The 13,907-nt window shown below is 33.6% G+C and overlaps 1 protein-coding gene across 5 annotated transcripts in view; it reads left to right on the forward strand.

Annotated features, from left to right (window-relative positions):
• Window positions 1-13,907, forward strand: part of Vps54 (VPS54 subunit of GARP complex) — an 86,240-nt gene that overhangs the window by 65,544 nt on the left and 6,789 nt on the right. For 4 of the 5 annotated variants that reach the window (XM_048804217.1, XM_048804218.1, XM_015479610.2 and 1 more), the window contains 5 exons: window positions 2,775-2,832; window positions 5,776-5,881; window positions 6,788-6,875; window positions 7,440-7,561; window positions 7,672-7,752. In XM_048804217.1, the coding sequence (XP_048660174.1) occupies window positions 2,775-2,832; window positions 5,776-5,881; window positions 6,788-6,875; window positions 7,440-7,561; window positions 7,672-7,752 (455 nt within the window). Of the gene's footprint in view, window positions 1-2,774; window positions 2,833-5,775; window positions 5,882-6,139; window positions 6,241-6,787; window positions 6,876-7,439; window positions 7,562-7,671; window positions 7,753-13,907 lie in introns of those variants that run through there. The other variant, XR_001502837.2, reaches the window with a different exon arrangement.

Below are 13,907 nucleotides of genomic sequence, written 5' to 3' on the forward strand. Positions count from 1 at the left end.
TAGCCATATTTTCAAATTCACATTTGCATAAAATACAACTTTGCTACAAGAGACTGAATAAAATACAGTTAGTGACCATTGATTTGACATGTAGAAGAAAGTTTACAGTATCAATAATTGAGTGGAGTGATAGTGTCAGTGTGCAGTTCATTACTAAGGGAGGCTAGACAAATGTAGCCCACTTTATCAATAAAGTTTATTTGTGAAGGAAAAGTGGGTGATGAAGTGGTAGCTAGAGAGATTGAGAAATTAGATTGTTTCCTTAATCCACTCAAAGAGTTGAGAGAAGAGATTTTGTTTGTTTGTTTTGGGTCAGAGGAAGCTGAATTATATTTTCATGCCTAACAGAAATAAGAAGCAGCTAGAATTGAATCCAGAGTTCAAGAGAAAGCCTATCTCTTACCATTATGACATGAGGGAAGGGATTAAGGACTGGTTATAGATAGATTCATTCATATAGGACAGAGAGAAGAATCGAATCAAAGGAATTATGTAAATTTCTCTTAATATTTTAAATATGTAAATTTCTGTGACTGTTTTAAATGGGTAACTATGTCAGGTTGCAATTTTTAACTGATTATATGATACTAGCAAAACAAAGCCTTCATAACTTATCACTCATCTAGTCTTGCAAGCTGTATTTTATTGATAACCTATTATGTGAGGTGCCATGCCAGACAGCTAGGACTTGTTTTCTTTCTCTGAAAGCTCAGTCTTTAAAGTCTACTATTATACAAACAGAATGATTTTTTAAATTAAAATATTTTTTTAAATGTGGAATGATTGAATTAAATGTTGTTTTCCTACAAAGTGAACTATTTTCAATCCCTCTTTGTAGGATTCTGGTAGTATGAGGTTTCTCTTAAATACTTTTCTTCTTCCTCAGCCTTTACCCTTTTATGAATAATATTTTAGTAGTTCTTATTAAGATAAAGATCCTGGGTTATTATTTATTTATCCACCATATATTTATTGAATCATTAGGGTGCGGCTAGCATTGGGGAAATGAAGTTAGTGAATAGCAACTATACTGATTTTTTTTTTTAATATTTACTTTTTAGTTGTAATTGGACACAATACCTTTATTTTATTTATTTATTTTTATGTGTTGCTGAAGATCGAACCCAGGGCCTCGCACGTGCTAGGCAAATGCTCTACTGCTGCCAAACACACACACACACCCATACACCCCGCCATTGAGTTTTTATTTGGTGCTAGACACCGTTCTAAGTACTTTACATGTATCACATCATTATCATTTACAGGTCCATGATCTAGATGCTGTTAATATCATCACCTAATAAATATGGAAACTGAGGCAAAAGGGCTTAGGTAACTTAGAGTTACATAGCTAGGAGGTAGTAGAGTAGGATTCATATTCAGGTATACTGACTGACATTTGGGTTCTTGCTCTTACCTACATCACTGTGTTCCTTCTTTGTAATATAGAGAGCTGGTTCCGAAACAGTCCTTACTCTAAAAAAATTTATAATCCAAAGGACATAATGAATTGTGTGTAGAAATTTTACCACAATGGATTTCTTTTCATGAAAGAAAAGAGGTAGTAGACTTTCTTGTCCAATAGTTCAAAGGGACTTGAATCTTATGAAGAAATGATTTGACTGTAGCAGTTAATTCATTTGTCTGATCAAGGATGATAATCCAGTCTCCTGTTCTTTTCACCACAAAATGCTGAATTTTGTTACATAATAATAAGAAATGTCATACTATGAAAACAGAATAACTTCTAAGTTGAAATCTTAAAAATGAAATATATAGGTGGGGGCTAGGGTTGTGGCTCAGAGGTAGAGCACTTGCCTACCATGCATGAGGCACTGGGTTCAATCCTCAGGACCACATAAAAATAAAGATATTGTTATAACTAAAAATAAATATTTTTAAAAAATAAAATTAAATAAATAAATATATAGGTGGGTACAGTGGTGCATACCTACAATCCCAGTGGTTCAGGAGGCTGAGGCAAGAGGATCTCAAGTATGAGACCTGCCTCAGCAACTTAGTGAGACACTGTCTCAAAATTTAAAAAGACTGGGGATGTAGCTCAGTGCTAAAGTGATCCTGGGTTCAATTAGTACCAGAAAGGAAAGGAAAGGAAAAAAAAGATAAAATACAGAAAATACATAATCTGTCCATTAAATTTAGAAATTAACTCATATTTTATGTATGTATGTATGTATGTATGTATGTTGTAGTTGGACACAATATTTTATTTATTTATTTTTAATAAACGCTGAGGATCGAGAACCCAGGGCTTCACGTGCCAGGGCACATGCTAGGCGAGTGCTCTGCTGCTGAACCACAACCCCAGCCTAACTAACTCATATTCTAATAATGATAACGACAGTAATAAAGACAGCAAGTCAAAAAGCTAGTTCTGCCTTTCCAAACTAATAATAATTTTGTTTTAACTACCATGTGCCAGGCCTAGAGGGTTGGCAGTTTATAATCTTTAACAACAATCATTAGCAGCAATCCTGAAGTATTTCATGGATACAGATTGAGTCTCAGAGAAGTTATTGACTTAAGGTAATTGATAATTGGTAATACCCAGACTAAAATCAAATCTAACTCCAAACCCAAAGTACTTTATTTACTCTACCAAATTGCTTCTGAAGAAGTAGATATTTGTTTCCAGAAATGAGATAGTTTCAGGCCTGAAAACAGAATTATTGTTTTCAGTGGTTTTCTCCAGTATTTTGTTTCACCATATACATACCCCTTCTTGTTTATTTGATTTCCTCTTTTACCTACAGAAGAAAGAAAACCAGCTGAAGTTCTCATTGTTGAGGGACAACAGTATGCTGTTGTTGGGTGAGTAGTATATTTGTCTTTATTAGTTGAGTCGATTATTTGAAATATAAGTCTTCATTTTCCTCTTGAAGTGAATAAGGAATTTTGGATTAACAATTTTAAATCCTAATGAAGTATTTAAAGGAAATTTTATGGATTCCTTTTTATTTTCTGTATTCTATGTGTGCTTTATCACTGGGTTAATAAAAGAGGCCTTGATTTTTCTCATGTAATAAGAAATGTAGACAGCCATGAATGATGTAGTGGCTCTTTGAATTTATTACCATCATAGGTTCTTGCCATCTTCTTTTCTTATGCTTTCTTAGTCTGTAGTATAGCATGAAGTAGTTTAAATCATGGCTTCTGGAGCCTTCAAAATGTTAAAACTGGTAATGCTGTAAATCATTTAGCACAGTTCTTTTTGTTTTGGTTTGGTTTTAATACCAGGGATTGAACCCAAGGGCGCTTAACCACTGAGCTACATCCCCAGCTTTTGTTTATATTTTATTTTGAGACAGGGTCTTGCTGAGTTGCTTAGGGTTTCGTTAAGTTGCCGAGCCTGGTTTTGAACTTGTGATTTCTTCTGCATCAGACTCCTGAGCCATTGGGATTACAGTTATGTGCCACCATGTGTGACCCATTTTAGCACAGTTCTAATATATTGGTGGTTGTTTTTCATAATTCCAGTTGTTAGATCTTTTACTTTTTTATTAATAAACATCTCTAATTCAAGGTAACAAAGAAATATACAAATTCCAGCATTATGTTTGGCATGACAGGCCTTTTTAAAATTGGTAATTAAATATTATCTTCTTACCCATTTAAAAAAATTTTATATTCTTTTTATTTATTTATTTTTTAGTTGTAGATGGACCCAATATCTTTATTTTTTTATTTTTTTTTTATTTTTATATGGTGCTGAGGATGGAAACCAGGGTCTCACACCTGCGAGGCAAGTGTTGTACCACTAACCTACAGCCCCAGCCCTATTTTCATATTCTTTAATAGCACTTTATAGTTTTAAGTATTTTCATATATCTGATCTCATTTGATCTTTATCATCACTTAGTGAAATAGACATGTCAGAGATTGTTGTTTCCTTTCTGAGTTACAAGAATTGAAGCTTAGAAGGTTAAGTGATTAACAAGGTGGCCCAAATAAAGTCAGAATTAGAATTTAGATCTAACTCCCAATATCTAGACCATCATTCACTTTCCTTCTTTGCTTCTTGTCACCAAGAGTTTTCTGAAATAGCTGCCCTTTCCGGGAAGAAAGGACCTCTATGAGCCTTATCATGGAACTTACTATAGTATAGTTAAATTATTCCTTTATGTGTATGTCTCCTTGGTAATACTGAATTCTGCAAAGGTAGGCGATCATGTCTTACCGTTATTATTTTTCTTGGCACTATAGTAAGCTCTCAAAAAGCATGTACAGAATTAATATGGGTTTGTTTGTTTTTTAATCCATATTTCAATCTCTAAAAATACACAAATTCCAAACTAAAGCCTCATTTCCTTTATCCTCAGGAGTTCTTCCTTGTTTCCAATAGAGCTAAGCTTTGTTCAACCCTCTGTAATCTCATCTCTTTTCTCTCCTTTAACTTTCCTCCTTTATCTGGTTGCACTTCATGTGCTTGATGGAAATGGTCCCTCTCTCTGGCTCTGACTTTTCAGGCAGAGTGTATTGCCAAAAAACTGAACTACCTGAATAAAGGTGGGTTATTATGTTTTCTGGGAGAAGATTATGAAAAATGCGCAGTGAACTCATGCCAAATAGAGCAGGCTCTAGTTAAGCTATATAGAGCCTAGGTGCTATCTTTTTTTCTGTGCAGTACTGGGAATTGAAACCAGGGCCCCATACATTCTAGGCAAGTGCTCTACCACTGAGCTACATTCAAAGCTTTTTTTCATTTCTTATTTTGAGATGGAGTCTCACAGAGTTGCCCCAGCTTGCCTTAAACTTCTGCCTCAGCCCCTCAAGAGACTGGGATTACTGGTGTGCTCCACCATCCCAGTTTAAATGTTATCTTTCTTGATTCAGTGGTTCCTGATACGTTTTACTGAGTACAGCCCCAGCCCTAGATTCTTTGTACTTTTATAAAGTATTATTTTATGTGGATTTTTCATTTCTGAGCATTTCAGTGAACTTAGATATTCTATAATAAATGGTTCTTTTTCTCTTAATTTTAGTCTCATTTAATCTTCCAGTAGTGTGTCTTTTTAGCTTGTTCTATAATGAGCTGGTAATTTTTCATTTTTGGAGAATCTTTTGACCTATGAATAAACTTCTTACGTAATATGTTCCTTAAATGCTGTTATGGCTTCTTTTTCATTTTCATCTCACTAAGAAACTCTGGACTAGGTTTCCTTCATCAATTCAGTACTTATGATTGAAACCTGCTACACAATTAATCAGAAATGCTGGCTAGTCTTTTTGTCGTTGTTTTGGAATTGGCCAAAGAATAGAATACTTCCCTTATTGAAGAGACTTTCTTAATAAGAATGCCATAAACCAAGTACTATGCTTACAGCACAAAATCTGACAAGCCACTTATTCTCAGTGTCATGTAAGTACTGATTCTGTAATTACACAAATCCTTAAATCTTTCACTCTAAGTGCTTCTTTTGGTCTACATTAGACCAGAACCTGTTGCACTTTTAGGCGAAACACATAATTTAGCAGTTATCAAAATCAACATATCAGGCTGGGGATGTGACTCAAGTTTGCCTGGCATGCGTGCGGCCCGGGTTCGATCCTCAGCACCACATACAAAACAAAGATGTTGTGTCCGCCGAAAGCTAAAAAATAAATATTAAAAAATTCTCATTCTCTCTCTTTAAAAAAAAAATAGCATATCCTCAGAGATGCATCAAACTAATAAGTAATTTGATTTTTTTATATGCCAAATCAGTTTAAATTTTTTTGTTTTGATTGCCTTTGGGACATTTTCTTTTCTTATAGAACTGTATTGCTGTTAATAAGAATTATCCTTGAATATTGCCAGTGTGTGGATAACATCCCATCTGTTACTACTGACATGCTTACTCGTCTGTCAGATTTGTTGAAGGTGTGTATGATTTTACCTTTTTATGGAAATATACTTAAAAGAATTAACCCATTAGGATATAACTAACCTTTCAACTCTAAGACATTTCAAGGTCAAGTTATCTTTAAGACATTAATTTTGTGTTATTTAATTGTGGTTGCATCACATGTTACTAGAGAAAGGGCTTCCTGCTTCCTTCTCACTCTACATTTAGTGATTCCTCATTACACTCATAGAGTTGTTAATGACATTGGAGACAGGAGATGATTTGTTCGTTAGGTGCTGAACATGACTGAGGCCACTTAGGTCAAAAAACCTGGACTGGTTTCAAATGTGCATGGAAGGAATTCACTGAACATTACAAAATTCATCTCACTAAGGTTAGAGATTTTTCTTACATCATTCTTTCAGAACAATTGATGTAAAATGAAAATGTGATAATTTTATTCAGCCATTTCATATTGACAGATATTTTTAATTGTTAGAATATAGGAAAAGCTTTATTTTTTTTCAAACCTTTATTCTATCAATATTGCCCTGAACTTGAATTTTAGTCAAGAAATATTTTTACTCTTTTCAAAACAGGATGTTTGAATAAGAATGCTGAAACTAAATTAGTATTATGAATGGGAACTAAAGATAAGTTTCTGAAAACTTTTAGAATTTCAATTTTTTATTTATCAAAAGTAAATATTGTCATTTAGAATTCCCCTCTTCCTTTTTTTTTTTTTTTTTTTTCATTATTACATAAATAGATCCTAACTGCTTCTACTAGAAAATTCATTTGGTCCTTGAATGAGAGGAAAAAGGAATGTATTTTTAGGATAGTTAACACATCATCAGGATATAAAAGAATGGCTTTTAATAAATCGTTGAGTTTGGGTTTTTTTGTTTTTTGTTTTTTTTTCCCCCTTCTTCCTTTCTTAGTACTTCAATTCAAGAAGTTGCCAGTTAGTTCTTGGAGCTGGTGCATTGCAAGTTGTTGGACTAAAAACAATAACTACAAAAAATTTGGGTATGGATTCTTGTATTTCATTCAAATGTTAAGGTATTATAATGATGTAATTCTTCTTACCCTGTTTTTATCATACCTGATAGTTTCATGGCTCTAACCAAAGGCTATAAAAGTGGCAAATGCTACTTTATTCTCTTTTGTGTTGTTATAATTGAAAAACTAATCTGGGGAAATTATATAAGGAATTTCCACTCTTAACTCTTAATAAATTATTTAGAAGCTGCTTCACTCTGGAAAATGTTAAATAATATGTAATATATTTAAGAAGTACTTTGGGGTGAAAGGTATCTGAATGTCAGAAGAGAATAATTGTCTTGTTAGTGTCCTCATACTTGTAATGCTAGCAACTCAAGTCCATTAAGAAAACAGCATATTCATTGAATTATTTAGCACTAAATTATTTTCTTAAAAATTAAATGGGTTACCTTTACCATGGTGCTCTTCATTTATGAAATAAACTGGGGTTCTTTATGAAATTAATGGACATTTTAAATTTAATTGCCTATGTAATTAAAATCAACAATTTTTGTTTCTCCATTATGTACCCATTCCCTGAATCTTTAGCTCTTTCTTCACGATGTTTGCAGTTAATTGTGCACTACATTCCTGTGATCCGGGCTCATTTTGAAGCTCGACTACCACCTAAGCAATATAACATGCTTAGGCATTTTGATCATATCACTAAGGTATTTTTCATGTATTTTCTATTGAAGTTCATAAATTTAATTCCTTAATTGTTAAATATTTTTGTATGTGTCTCAGGAACTATAAAATACAATATCATTTCTCATTTCAGGATTACCATGACCACATTGCTGAAATATCAGCTAAACTTGTAGCGATAATGGATAGCTTATTTGACAAGCTGTTATCGAAGGTAATAATTTATGAAAATCATTAGGCTCTGCTTAAAAGTATTGTGACTATTCATTTTATAGAGGATCCTTTATGTTATACATAAGTTAAAATGTGATACTAGAATCTAAATTTTTAAAAGATATATACCAACTGGCAGAATTTATAAACAGTTTTTAAGGAAAATGTGTCCATCTTCTTTGACACCAAAGTGGTCACAGACATCTTAACAAATCAACTCCCCCAGAGTTTAGAAAACAACTCAATAAAATGTCAATTTTATATTCATCTTCTAAAGGCCAGAGGTGGGAGAGAGTAAGGGAGATAATTCAGGGTGGTAGAAATCCTTCATAGAAGCATTTTTATGTTGGCTGCATCAACAAATGTATACCTTCTTCAAAACAAACAATTTGAAAGCCTTCCAAAGACAGAATTGTAAGGACAAGAATCCATAAGAAAAAAAGGAAATTTATTTGAAATAAAGTATGTGACTTTATTTTCCAAGCTGAAAAATGCTCTAAGAGTCTGAGGTGCTTTATTGTTTCTCTCAGAGACAATTGTAGGGTCTGTTTCTTTTCATTCCCATAGGTCATTAAATAAAGTGATGTTCTATAAGAAATACTGGAAGGGTATCTTCCAAAAATGTTATTTAATCAGCCCCACTCACTTTTGCCCTATCCTTGACTCTTTGCTTTTCCTATATTCTTCAATGCATATCTTTGGGGGAAAGAAGAAATTTTGTAACTTGGATGTTTGAAGGTTTATTTAGTGTCGACTTTATGCCCAAGATCATACTTAGAATAAACCTTACTGAGCAAGGAACTTTGATTTGCTTTTTCTTCTACTTACATCTTTTTTTTTTATTGGTTGTTCAAAACATTACAAAGCTCTTGACATATCATATTTCATACATTTGATTCAAGTGGGTTGTGAACTCCCATTTTTACCCCGTATACAGATTGCAGAATCACATCCGTTACACATTCACGTTTTTACATATTGCCATACTAGTGACTGTTGTATTCTGCTACCTTTCCTATCCTCTACTATCCCCCCTCCCCTTCCCTCCCATCTTCTCTCTCTACCCCATCTACTGTAATTCATTTCTCTCCCTTATTTTCTACTTACATCTTTAACATTCTGAATTGTCAGGAACAGCAGGCATGTAAAAATCATAAAAGGGCAAGATAAAGTGGCATCCATTCACACATAGGCATGTGCTTAATCCTTTGAAAATGACAGTGAGAGAGAAGTACTTGGGAAACAATACTTTAGTTATTTACTAGGTCTTAAATTTTGTTCACAGGACACCTTTATATTTATGAAAGTAATAAGTCCCAAAGAGCTTTTTGTTGATCCAGTTTTCACATTTCATTGAGATATCATATTAAAAATTAAAGCTAAGAAAGCTTTTTTTTTTCCTTCTTCAAGAGTTGATGCCTTTATTTTTATTTATTTTTATGTCGTGCTGAGGTTCGAACCCAAGTGCCTCCTCACACATGCTAGGCAAGCACTCTACCACTGAGCCACAACCCCAGCCCTAAAGCTAAGAAATCTTAAAACACAATATACATATATATTTTCCATTAGTCTTCAGAATCATGATATCATAAGTCATCTAAAAACTGATGCAGTCATGAGGAAACAGGAGTAAAAAAAGATAAACGTTTTAGTGCTTTTATGAAAATGATTTTTCCCAGATTCTCTGAAAGGGTCTGTAACTCCTAAGAGTTCTCAGACCACAGTGTCTTTTCTTCGTGGGTTTCAAGTACAAGCTAAATTCAGAAGCAATTCAGTTCCACCAGTTTGCTTTTTGATATAAGTCTTCTGTGTAGCAAAATTCAGTAACACGCATCTGTCCTCAAGAAATTTACCATCTAACAAAACAGAGGACTGTAAACTGCTAACACTGTAGGATAAAGTAAATGTTAAATAGTGGAACTAATAGTAGGCTATGGATATAATGAAGCAAAACCGAACTTTGCCCATACTCTTATAATCCTGACTTTAATTTGTCATTTTGGTCATAGCTGGGTTTTGAAAAAGAGTATGACTAGACTTTGTGACTTAATGAACTTTGTGTTCATATTCACCTATATTTAACAGTTATGAGTATTTTAGAATTTTTTACTAAAATTTTTTACTTCATTCCTAAATTCTTAAGTAAAAGAATTTTAAAACTAGGAACAGATCTCTTCTAATAATCACACATTAATATCTAAGGAAATTAATAGTCTTCCAATATTATCTAACATCTTTTCTCATATTTGAAACTTCTAATTGTTCCAAAATATCTTTTCCCAATAATTTGTTTCAACAAAGACTTCTATGTGTTTACTTATTGCATTTGGTTAAGTCCCTTAAGTTTTCTATAAACTAGAATATTCCCCTCCCCTTTTGTCTTTTGTTTTTATTTTGTTTTTAGTATCATTGACTTGAAGAATGTTGTCTGTCTTTATAACACAGTGTTCTCTCTACTGTCTTTCCCATTGATGACTTCTGTTACCTGGCATGCACAATTTCCTTATATTAACAAGTCTCTCCTTGCCATTCTCTGTCCTGTTTGCTTTCATGTGTTTCCCAGGAGTTTAATCCTGTGTTTAATTCATACCAAAATAACAAGACAGGGTTTGGTTTGGGTTTACCTTTCATTTTTTAGCTTTTATTTTCTTTATAATTTTGGGAGCAATGGCACAGTATAAAATATAGGCTGATCCTAAAAAGGGTATTTTTGCTTGGATAGAGTGAGACATTAATATGTGTAGTAGCAGCTAGATTAATATCTTAGCCACAGCCACCATTCATTCACATTCATTTAGTAAGTTACGTACAAACCATCGCATTAGATGACAGAGGGCTAACACAAAGGTGAATATCTTGTTGGGATAGCAAAATATCTAGCAGGGGAAGTATATCAGTAATGACAAGAAGTAGAATATGTATTAATATTCCTTAAGAAGGAATTGTTTTAATGCATTGGAGCATTTAATACTTCAAAAGAGATGGTTGCCAATTGGAGAGGAAGATATGAGATAGTTTTATAGATGTAGTATGCATATAAATTTTGTTTTTAAAGATAAGATTAGGGCATATAAAGTTGAGGTGAAGATATCTCTGAGAAAAAGCCTGAGAAAACATGTTGTTAGAAATCACAAGGAAGTAATTTAGATTCAGGTAGACCTAAATTCAGATCCCATGTATGTTACACATTAGCCATTGAAGGACCTTGGGCAAACTCTTATTTTTTTTTTTAAGCCTCCGTTTCCATTTCTAAATGGGAGTAATAGAGGTTACCTCATAAGGTTGTAATGGGGATTAATGAGATAATATATGTGGAATGCTTTTCTTTTATCATATATCTAACTATAAGCAAGTCCTAGTAAATATTGGCTGCTAATATTTTGCTATTGTTAATAACAAGGGTAGCAGTTCTATTTAGGGTGAATAGAAGGTAGCTCTGTTTAGGGTGCACTGGTGTGAGTAGAAGAGTGGGGGATATGTTGGGAAGATAGTGAAGATCAGTGGCTATCAGAAGAAAGCTAAGCAATTTACATCAGGTTTATTGGTATAATTTACATTCAGTAAAATTTACCCTTTTTAAATACATGGTGTGATGACTTTAACAAATATATAAAGTAGTGGAACTACTACAATCAAGATAAAAAATGTCACAAGTAAACGTTCTTTTGGGGCACTTATAGTTTAGTTTTTCCTTTTGCAAAATGTCCTTTAAATGGAATCATACAGAACGTATCCTATTGGGCTAGCCTCCTTACTTTTAGATTAATGCTTTTGGAATTCATGGATGTTATAATTATGTGTCAGTAGTTTGTTTTCTTTTATTATAGAATAGTCTCCATTCTATGACTATATTGCTAATTGTTTATCCATTTACCAGTTGATAGAACTTTGGGGGTTTTTCTGTTTGGGGCTGTTATATATGCATATACATTCTTTGTGTGGATATATGTTTTCATTTCCTTAATGTATATACTTGAAATAGGATTGATTGTGGATTATGGAAATGTAAAACTTCATGGTAAATTTATTTTTTAAAAAACCTGCTAAATTATTTTCTGAAGTATCTCTTTGCTGTCCTTTTTACCATGTATGAGACTAGAGTTCTAGATGCTCTTCATTGTCACCATTACTTTCTAGGGTCTACCTAATTTTTAATGTTAGTCTCTAATATGTACATGATATCTCACTGTTTTTTGTTTTTGTTTTGTTTAGTACTGGGGATTGAACCCAGGGCCTCACATATGCTAGGCAAGCACTCTACCACTTAGCTATACCCCACAGCCCCACATTGTGGATTTAACTTAAATAATGACTAAGAAGTTGAAAATATTTTCATGTGCTTGTTTACTATTCATACCTTTTCTTTAGTAAAAATGTTTTTCAATTTTTTTGCTTATTTTTTAAAAATTGGATTATCTTCTTCTTGAGATGTGAATTTTTTAATATATCTTAGCTCTAAGTCCTTTATCAGATATGTGGTTTGTATATTTTTTCCAAGTCGGTGACTTTTTATTTTGTTAACAGTGTCTTATAAAGAGCAATCTTTAATTTTGATCAAATCTATTTTATCATTTTTTTTTATTAAATACTTCTTGTATTCTAGCCTAAGGAGCTACAAAGTTATTCTGCAGTATTTTTTTCTAGAATTTGTTGTTGTGTTTACTTTGTTTTGGTACTGGGAATTTAATCCAGTGGCACTTTACCACTGACCTACATCCCCAGCCCTTTTTAAAATTTTCTTATTTTGAGACAGAATCTCACTAAGTTGCTGAGGCTGCCGTTGAACTTGGGATCCTCCTACGTCAGCCTCCTGAGCCATTGCCATTACCATACCTGGCTTCTTCTGGCATTTTTACTGTTTGGGGTTTTATATTTAAGTTTATGATCCATAACTCTTTGACTTTTTTATTGAACTAGTTAAAATATGATGGCATTTGTTCAGGTGATTGTATTAAAGGCCTTACATAGAGCAGTGTTTCTTAATTGAGTCAGTTTTGTCCCTGTTCCCAGAAGGGGACATTCAGAAATGTTGAGCACATTTTTGGTTGTCATACCTAGGGAGTGAGGTGCTACTGCCAACTAGCAAGTAGAGACCAGAGATGCTACTAAATATACAGGACAGCACCCATAACAAATATAGCCTAAAATGTCAGTAGTGTAGAAGTTTAAAAACTGTCCTGAAGTCCAAACTTATGTACAAAAAAAATTTTAAATACAATTTATGGGCTTAGTTGTTGATTTGAAACAAGGAAGAGGAAAAACTGAGTTGGAGATTCCAAGTCTGTGTGACCAGGAGGTTTAGTAATCCTTGTGGAAACAAAGAGGAGGAGGAGGATTGGGCAAGCTTATGATAATTCAGTTTTTGAATGGCACACGTATGAAATGTGGGACTTAAACCCAAGAAAATGTTTCAGGACTAGAAATAAGTAGAAGGTACAAGATTGGATGAAATTGATGAGAGAAAAGAGGAGATAATAAGGTAGTTTAATGGTGAAAGATGCCTTGTATTTAGAAGACCAGAGACTGACAAAGAGTAAGGTCAAGAGGGAAAGGGCCAGGAGAACATAGTTCTTGCTATATGAGGACAGGATTTAAAATTGAGGGTGCTTGAAATACTATAGTGATGAGGAAGGAGTGCTAGGAAAGTTACTGAATTTGGAAGAAAGAATGTCTTAGTGATTTTATTTTCCCCCCAAAAGAAATTTCTGAAGAGTATTATAAGAGTATTAAGGGAAGGTAATTTGGGTGGTGGCAGGACCCAGATTTTAAGGGTTTGAGAGTAAAGAAGTATAATGTCAAGTTTAGGTGACTCAAGAATTGTGATAGTGATGAAATAAAAAGGGGGAAAAGAGTATCTTTAGGGAAAACAGGGGCGAAGGAAAGTTTGAGGGTCTAAGTTTTTAGGGCTGCCATAACAAATCAACACAAACTGAGTGTCTTAAAACAACAGAAATTTGGGCTGTGGCTGTGGCTCAGTGGTAGAGCACTTGCCTAGCATGTGTGAGGCACTGGGTTTGATTCTCAGCACTTCATATAAATAAATGAATAAAATAAAGGTTCATCAACATCTTACAAAAATTAAAAACCAGAAATTTGTTCTTTGACAGTTCTGGAGACCGGCGGGGCGGGGGCGGGGCGGGGACTGGGCATAAGGCA

This window comes from Marmota marmota, unplaced genomic scaffold, assembly GCF_001458135.2.
Source record: "Marmota marmota marmota unplaced genomic scaffold, marMar, whole genome shotgun sequence".
Classification (NCBI taxonomy): Eukaryota; Metazoa; Chordata; class Mammalia; order Rodentia; family Sciuridae; genus Marmota; species Marmota marmota.